This window comes from Myotis davidii, unplaced genomic scaffold (genome assembly GCF_000327345.1).
Source record: "Myotis davidii unplaced genomic scaffold, ASM32734v1 scaffold130, whole genome shotgun sequence".
Lineage (NCBI taxonomy): Eukaryota > Metazoa > Chordata > Mammalia > Chiroptera > Vespertilionidae > Myotis > Myotis davidii.
Window position 1 is genome coordinate 3424429 of NW_006285040.1, and position 9312 is coordinate 3433740.

Consider the following 9312-nt stretch of genomic DNA (forward strand, 5'->3'; position numbering starts at 1 on the left):
TTTTTTGAAAGGACGGATAACATTTACACCTATTTCTGTCGTATGCAAGGGATAAGTATAGTTGAAGACCGTTTTAATTTTTAAAATAATAGTAATAGGTTCGGGTAGACTAGCTGTGCTTTTAATGCAAAGGTATTGACTCTTTGAAGCCAGTTTTTCAATAATGGATTCAAGCTAGAAAGGAGACCCTTGAAATTGCAGGCAAATTAACCAAGAACTTTCCTTCCAAAACTGGCATGTCTTCTAAATATCTTTTTTAGTTACTCAAGGCTTTCACAGCCTGCTTCCAAATGGTGTTCAGTTCTCTTATTTTCCCTCTACAAATACTCATTCACTTAAACTACTTATTTAACAGATATTTACTGAGCGCTTTTATGCCTGGGACTCAGTGGTAAATTTCTCACTCCTACAGCAGCCTAGGTGAGAAAAACAAACATAAAGCAAGTAGCATAGAGTTACGATTTTAGGATTGAGAAGTGAAGAGTTCAGGACACTTGTTGGAGGAAGAGCAGACCTAGTCTGAGGGATTTGGGGAAGGTGAGCAAGGATATTCCAGACAGAGAGCAGCCTGTGCGAAAGCCCAGGAGAATCACAGCGCAGCACAGTTCTGGTTCCCTAGGGCAGAAGAGACTAGAAGGGATTGAGACCTTTTGCCACTAATGAGCACAGCATTCCTCTTTTCCCTCCATGCCTTGTTCTTATTGCTCTCTCTTCAGCTGACAACCTATGCGTTTTTTTTTAATCCTCACCTGAGGGTATGTTCATTGGTCTTAGAGAGAGAGGAAGGGAGAGATAGAAAGATAGACACACAGAGAGAGAGAGGAGTGAGAGAAACACCAATCAGTTGCCTCTCCTATGGGCTGGACTGGGGATTGAAATCCGCAACCTAGGTATGTGCCCTAACCAGGAATCGAACCCACAACTCTTGATGTATGGGACGACACTCCACCCAACTGAGCCACCCCGCCGGGATGACATCCTATGCATTCTTAAGACTTAGCCTCCTATATAAAGCCTTTGCCCATGTTGAAGTAGAAGCGATGTATCTCATGATACTTTCACACTTTGGATGTAGTTACAGTGTGAGCACCTGCCTCCTTCTCCCCTCCTGGATCACAGGGTTGTGCCTCTTTCACCTTAGTCTCCCCAGCACCTAGCACAGTGCCTTAGTCCATGCTCAGCAAATGTTTGCTGGAGACAGTTCCGAAGATGCTTGGAGTCGAAACCTGATTATACCAGGAGAGTGACAGTAAAGGCACCAATAGCATCACAATCCCGTCCCGAGTTAGGAGTGCACCTTCCCTGAGGTTACTGTTCAGAGCCCGGTGCTGTGCTCCCCGAGCAGGCCAGGAAGTTGTAGGGCTGCCAGAAGCCATTCCTAAAGAATTTGATGTTTGAAATTTCAAAATGCATAGACATGGTCATCATAGGAAAAATCAGAACTGTGCTAGATGCCTCTTATTTTACAGCTTATAATTGTTCTTATTTTGAATTACATATTGCAGGGCCTGGAGGGCGGGGTTGTTCATAATCTTTTCATCACTTCAACCTCTAACGCCCTTTAACTGCTCCTCTGAGACCCTCTTCCAGCATCTCAAAACTCTCTCGCCTCAGGAAAAACAACACAACAGTGGAGATTCTATTCTTTCTCAGTTCTGCCAATTTAGGCATGATTTCAGAGAAATCGCTAAGCCATTGTGTGCCTTGCTTCCTGCAGTAGGAAGGTGGAAAGAATAAACCATTTAGCACTTCATGACTGGTGAGAAATAGCTTGTGGTTAATGAATCAATGCAAAGGATTTTTCAGAAAATGTTTTCATTACTAATGTCCCATTTTCAACTTGTGAGCATAAAAAACCCAGGGGCTGATATAGAAGCCAACTCCGATGGGTCCCTCTATGGGGAGGTTGTCTACCAAAGGTCCTTCCACTTCCCCAGGGCTGCCCCGTGACGGTTGCACAGATGAATTTGTTTCGAATTATCCAGTTCTTCTATCTGAACACTCAGTTGTTACAAATAACCCATTTACCCTCATCTCTTGGAATTATCCCAGAATGAATTTTCTTTTCATTTGTAAAATAGTTTATGTCATTATTTTGAACAAATACTGAGCAGCTTTATAGATTTCTTTTGTCTAATGGATGCTAGTATGATTATATTCTGTTACATGATTGGAGATATGTTTTTGTGACTTAAGAAGCAAGGTTATAGTCACTCCAAAGATGACCCACCAAGTGTAGAAGTCCACTTTAAAATGCCTCGACAATGCACTGCAAACCCATTTATTTAATAATCCTTTATTACATGCCTAAGAGCCCTGGGAATGGTGAGAGTGGTACATCCATATAAAATTCAGTCCCTGTCCTCAAGGAATCTAACTGTAATCACTATTTTGCTGAACATTGCCCACTTTTGTTGTTTTACTTATTTCAAAATTCAGCACCAATAGGCAGTGTTTTCTTAGGTTGTCTCAACATATCATCCTTCGGCAACATTTGGACAGCACAAGGTTTGGGGCTGGAAGAACATGCCTGTCCCCTCTCCCCGATGAGATCCAGAGCAAATGAAACCAAATGGAGCAGCCTGTGACTATTGGTCTTGAGCCGTTGGTGAGGTACTAACCCACCACTTCTCTTTGGTGGCTTGACTTTTAGATTTGTCCAGCAAACTATCACATCTAAGCTCTTTCTGATTCATTATTTCATTTGAATCTTGCAACAACCCACTAAGGCATTAAAGTTAGGTGTGCTAACCCCACATTACAGATGAAAAAACTGAGGCCAGAGACGTTAAGTCACTCGCTAGAGATTACCCAGCAGTAAGCAGAGGCGTAAGATTCCAATGGCACAGAGATGATTTAATCATTTCCATTTCCCCTTTGCCCCTTTTCATGATATAGGCGAAAAGCTTCACATTTAGAAGGCATTTTCCAAAAATAACTTTTAACTTCTTGACTGCACTTTCAACTTAATCTCTATTTCTAACTTTGGCGTGGAGTTTCTGAATTTGCACAAACAGATGAGGGAAGCCACCTGCTTTGTGGTAGATATCAAAACTGAAGAGATACAGAAAGGTTTTTAAGGGCACTATTTACATAACAAAACGGGACACGGGGGAAACTGTCTGACATCATTTTTCTCAAAGGTCAGACCCTACTTGATTTGTTAACAACCAAAAACCTGAACCCAAAGTCACTCACTCAAAAAAGTTTTTCCCAGTGAAAGAACAAGTGGTTTCCACGAGTCTAAGAAAGAAGTGGACCTTCAGATGTGAAAGGAAGAGTGGGAGCTGAAAGTAAAGAAGCAATAACAAACTTGAAACTTTTGCAGTGTTCCCAATTAAACAATGAATGAAAAAGATGGGCTGCTCTAGCCTTATTCTTTTCATGTTCCTCTTCAACTGAGAGGACAATTTAAATTGTAATATTCATTCCAAAGGCAACTGTAGATAGCTACCAATTATGAGTATGCATTTAATGGGAAAACACAGCCCCCATAGATATGCTTGCCTGAAAGGGATTCATGAAAAAAAAAATTCACCTGGTGCCCCCGTCAGTGGTGTGTAGCCCCACTGACATCACCAAGTCCATGAGGGAACTTAAGTCCATTTTATTCATTTTTGTAGCATTGTATGTAGGTGGTTAGAAATGATGTTCCATAGAACCCCATACGCAATCAAAATGGAAAAAGCAGTGCTGTTTTAGCATTACAACAAGGAAATGCAAATTTAAGGAAGAAATTTTCATTAGCACAGATCCTTGGTGGCTAGGTATTAAAATATATTTGAACACAGAGACACCCCACTGTTCGGGGAGCTCCACAACATAAAAGGTGTGAGGAATAGCTGAATATCCTGCTGGCTTTTTGCTTCTCCGTTTCTACCCCTTAAAAGTTCGTGAAGCTAAATCTAGAAGTATTTGAACAGTGTCACATTTGGAAATTATTCAGTGTCTTACCATCTTACATACACTTTCCCTGGGGTGCATTGCCGCCCCTGCCCTTCGTTACCAAGGCATTTGTTTAATCTCGGAATCTTCCGCAAGAGCTATTTGCTGCTTCTATGTATTCCTCACCTGAGGTCACAATCCTTTGTCACTGGACCATCATTTCCACAGCAACCAACTGTGTTGTCAAAATTGAGGGGAGGAGGACGGTTTAGAAAGAAAAGAGAACGTATCATCTCAAGCTAAGGTTTCTGAGTTTTAAAACCATCACTCCGCTAATCAAAATATTTTAACAGAAAAGCCCGAAGACAAAGCTGCATTTCTTCACGGTCCCAGCTGTGACATAACAAAGCATTTCAGCAGAAGTGTAATGGTTGCATGCTGTGGGTTTGGGAAACAGTGGAGATTTTTATTTCATTTCATTCTAATTCTGTGCCACTGCTATCTGCCAGGAAAATACATTAAACATATTCCAGAAAGAGTTGATTTAGTAGATGAAAAATGTGTCTCCTGGGACCAGGAAAGGTACATTTTCGGTCTTACTATCAGTTTCCATAATAGGAACAATGTTTACATTTCCTCAGCCGGAGTGGAGCGAGCGGCGCCTGTAATGTATTCATGTTCTTTCACTCTCCAGAGGCAGGAATTGAAGTATTTGAGGTTTTATTTTTTAGCTACCACATCAAGCACTTAAGATCTGACGATGGTGATGTGTATTCTCACTTGGCATTAAATAATAAGAGCTTCAGTGTTTGCATTTGATTAGAATCGCTCTGTTTGGTGGCTTATTAAGTAGGAACAGGGACAGCAACTTTCGTCAGAAACAGAGAGTCTTGGTTAATGTTGTGTAAGATTACTGACGGGTGTAGTGGCGTAACTTTTATTAAATGGAAGAGATTAGCTCTGCTGAAGAATCTCACCGTGACAGCAAACTCCGGCTGTCACACTGAGACATGATACTTCTCAAACCCACTTCAGGGCCCCAAACGGCCCCTCTCCTTTTCTAACCATCCTTTTAGTTCAAGTAAGGCAAGAGCTTAACTCAAATATTCAGCATATTTACCTGAATTTGGGTGTGCATGGGGGGTTTGTTTGTTTGTTTGAAGGGGTGATGCAATATCAGCACACATTTATAATCTGTGGGCTTTAGCTATTTTCTTTCACTGTAAATGACACACTTTCTTCCAGTTGCTTGAAAGACAAATGTCGCTTTTCTCCAGATAGAGGCCCTCATGCGCACCAGGAACTCATCAGAAAACACTCTGGAAGCCTGAAGTATTGTGTAGTTTGTTCGTTTACCCGTGGGTGGAATTGTTGCCTCTACCCCTGACTCAAAATATCTCGCTTGTCCCCCTCCTATGAGGGGAAGATTGAGAAAAGATGAAGAGGGGGAAAGGGCTGATTTTTGGAAATGACAAAACTGCCATATCCCACAGAGTGAAGCCAAGTAGAAAGAGCGAGTACTTGAGAGGGAGAAGCATTTTTCAGAACACTAAGGCAACAAATAAAGTCTATTTACATACTTCAGGGGGGGGCCGGGGGCGCCTTGGGGAAGGATTGATTAGTTAATGTTTGGCAGCTGCGCCTGGAAGACAGTTGTGCTGAGGTGCCATTGTCACTTATTACCGTTATTCATTAACAGGGTGACGGCCTCACACAAGTCAGCTTCGCGGTGTCCTTTCCTTTCCTAACGCCACGTGCCATGTCTATTGCAGGAGTGATTCGCGAGAGTTACCTCAAAGGCCAGGACCAGCTCGTTCCTGTCACCCTCCTGGCCATCGCGGTCATCCTGGCGTTCGTCATGGGGGCCGTGTTCTCCGGCATCGTGGTCTATTGCGTGTGCGATCACCGGCGCAAGGACGGGTCCTCGGCGCAGCGCAAGGAGGAGCTCAGCCACTCGCGCAGGGGCTCCATGAGCAGCGTCACCAAGCTCAGCGGCCTTTTCGGGGACACCCAGTCCAAAGAGCCGAAGCCAGAGGCCATCCTCACGCCGCTCATGCACAACGGCAAGCTCGCCGCGCCCGGCAGCACCGCCAAGATGCTCATCAAGGCCGACCAGCACCACCTGGACCTGGCGGCGCTGCCCACGCCCGAGTCCACGCCCACGCTGCAGCAGAAGCGCAAGCCCAGCCGCGGCAGCCGCGAGTGGGAGAGAAACCAGAACCTCATCAACGCCTGCACGAAGGACATGCCTCCCATGGGCTCCCCCGTGATCCCCACAGACCTGCCCCTCCGAGCCTCCCCCAGCCACATCCCCAGCGTGGTGGTCCTGCCCATCACGCAGCAGGGCTACCAGCACGAGTACGTGGACCAGCCCAAAATGAGCGAGGTGGCCCAGCTGGCCCTGGAGGACCAGGCGGCCACCCTGGAGTATAAGACCATCAAGGAACATCTCAGCAGCAAGAGTCCCAACCACGGGGTGAATCTAGTGGAGAATCTGGACAGCCTGCCCCCCAAGGTGCCCCAGCGGGAGGCCTCCCTGGGCCCCCCGGGAGCCTCCCTGTCGCAGAGCGGCCTGAGCAAGCGGCTGGAGATGCACCACTCCTCCTCCTACGGGCTTGACTATAAGAGGAGCTACCCCACGAACTCGCTCACCAGAAGCCACCAGGCCACCACTCTCAAAAGAAACAATACTAACTCCTCCAATTCCTCGCACCTCTCCAGAAACCAGAGCTTTGGCCGGGGAGACAACCCGCCCCCCGCCCCGCAGCGGGTGGACTCCATCCAGGTGCACGGCTCCCAGACGGCGGGTCCGGCAGTGACTGTTTCGAGGCAGCCCAGCCTCAACGCCTACAATTCATTGACCAGGTCGGGGCTGAAGCGCACCCCCTCGCTAAAGCCGGACGTACCCCCCAAACCTACCTTTGCCCCCCTTTCCACCTCCATGAAGCCCAACGATGCGTGTACATAATCCCAGGGGATGGTCAGGTGTCAGGAAAGGCGAGGCGCGCTGCGCCCGCACGGTTCTCCGCTGCCTGAGTGCGCACCAGACCAAGAGGGCCGCGCAGCGCCCGGACTCTGGGCCTCTGGGATTCGGGGGGGACTCGCCAAGTGGCCCACGTGGTTTGGTGAAGGTTTGCGACGCGGGACTCACCTCCATTCTCTTCCTTCACTCTCCCCCCACTCCCCGCTACAGGTCGTACTCACGAAAGACTTAAATTATCATCACAAACATGAGCCAAAAGCACATACCCACCCACCCCCACACGTGTGCACATGTGCGCACGGACACAGAGACACACACACACACTCACACACAGACGACACTCACACAGTCACACAGAGGTGAACAGCAATTGCAGGATTTTGTCCGTGACTGCACAGGGCGCTGCCAAAGCAGGCTAGCGTTCCAACTTGCAAAACACAAATAGATTTTTTTTTTTAATCACGCAAGTTAAAAAGACAAAGGAATTCATTGATAATTCTAACTCAGACTTTTAACAATGGCAGAAGTTTACTATGCGCAGATACTGTGAAATGCCCACCAGTGTTACAGCTTTCTGTTCTAGCAGGTTAATGCCATGTTGGGCAACTATGTCATAGATTTCTGCTCCTCTTTTTTAATGAAATAACGTGACCGTTAACGCAAGTAACTTTATTTATTGTTCACCCTTTGTTTTTCCTTAAGGAATGGACTCTTCCACACACCACCCTATGAACAGCTCTTCAGAAAGCCCCTTGAAGTTACACTATTTAACGTGAAATCCATTAACTGGAATAATTTGAGTTTCTTTATTTTTACAATAAATTCACTGAGTAAATAAGTTGGAGCTGGAATCTGAGCTTTGTGTTTGGACTGTCTGATCTCTAGCTGAAGGAGAAAGTTAAGAGGGGAGTATTTATTTAAGTCTGCCAGTTAATTTGCTGGTGAAATCTCTGTGCTATAACATGCAAAAATGTAATCGGTTTAAAAGTCCTTCCAGATCCTAACTTCTAAAGCAACCAGGAGAGGAACTTCTAGAATGGCACAGCCATGCCTCGTGGCTGCCAACATGGCTTTGTCAGTGGTTCCTACTTTCTTGCGAAGGCACCAGCTTGTGATATGCCATCTCATTTCGCCTTGCATGTGAGACAGCAAACAAAATCTACAAACGGTGTGAACTAATTAATACGCTGGCTGCTATCTTACATAAATTAATGGTTTGATCACACAGGTTTTTCATGGGGTTACATCTGTGAATAGCCTGTTTTCCACATGTAAATTTGTGCCTTACACCCTGAGTTGTGTACACTTGTAAACTGTCATTTATGATAAACTTTTCCCTCCTTTTGAAATACAGATATTTATTTAACCCTTGCCTCACCCCACTCCAGTCCTCTGGAGGATTAGCTGTCCAGCAGATAGAAGAAGAATGCAGTGGTGATGCTTAGACTCTCACAGCCTGGGAAAGCTGGGCACACAACACCCTCCAGTTCACACTAACTTCTAGTCGTGCCAACTCCAACCACCCTTTGGCCATATTGATAAACATGGACCCTAGTGTTGTGGGTGGCAAATCCCTTCTCCCTCTAGAGCTCCCCGCTTCCCTTAGATTCTCAGATCATTTCAACATGGTAATACCCTCATTTGCCAGCAGAAAAAGGACTAAAGTCCCAGTCTTTATTTCTGCCAGGTCCACTGGCCGGAGAACACGCCATGTGCAGTTGGGCAGGCATCTGGGAGGAGTCTCCAGGCCGTGTGCTCAGCGCGTGCAAGTGATGCACACTAAGAAAGAACATGGAAATAGATGCAGGCAGGCTGGTCCCTGCTGTGATTAGTGAGTAACTCCGAGTGCAAGGCCAGCTACAATGGATGCTGCAAAAACCTTGACTGGGGCAAAAGATTTTTAATTTTTTTTTTAATTTCTTTACCTTTTTGTTGTTATGGTTTATAGGGGGTGGGGTGGGTGGGTGTTTTTCCCCTTGGTTTTCATTAGCGCAAGCACACCGAAGGGACTTTTGTTTACCATGAACAAAAGGCTTGTCAACAGACTGTAAACCGTGAGCATTTCTGGTTGTTGTTTTTTAAACAGTTAAACATATTTGGTGGTCTCTTCGTCTTTTTATTTCCCGTTTGATCTGGGGCTAGTTTTGTCTTTAAAGAAAAACTTTCTAAAAAGACAATTTGGGGCAATTTCAAGTTGGCTGGTAAAAACGAGATGCCTCCATAATCAGAGAGATCTAGGTGTGTGGCAAGGTTGCCCGCACAACCTTTTGTCCCAAACATCTCTTGCCATTTTGCTGTTGTTTGGGGTAAGCCTTGTTGTTTTTGTGTCCTTATATTTTTGTTTTGTTAGTGGAGTCAATGCTCACATTCTGTGAACTCTACCCTGAAACCATGAAGTCTTTTTTAGATAGAAACCAAGATATTGGTTCATCCGTTAGATTTTC

At 45.5% G+C, this 9312-nt stretch overlaps 1 protein-coding gene across 3 annotated transcripts in view; it reads left to right on the forward strand.

Annotated features, from left to right (window-relative positions):
- The window catches only part of SEMA6A (semaphorin 6A), a 128962-nt gene extending 119999 nt beyond the window's left edge, over positions 1 to 8963 (forward strand). For all 3 annotated transcript variants that reach the window (XM_006755264.2, XM_006755265.2, XM_006755266.2), the window contains one exon: positions 5658 to 8963. In XM_006755264.2, coding sequence (XP_006755327.1) covers positions 5658 to 6853 — 1196 coding nt within the window. In that variant the 3' untranslated portion in view covers positions 6854 to 8963. The remainder of the gene's footprint in view (positions 1 to 5657) is intronic.
- The last annotated feature ends 349 nt before the right edge of the window (positions 8964 to 9312 follow it).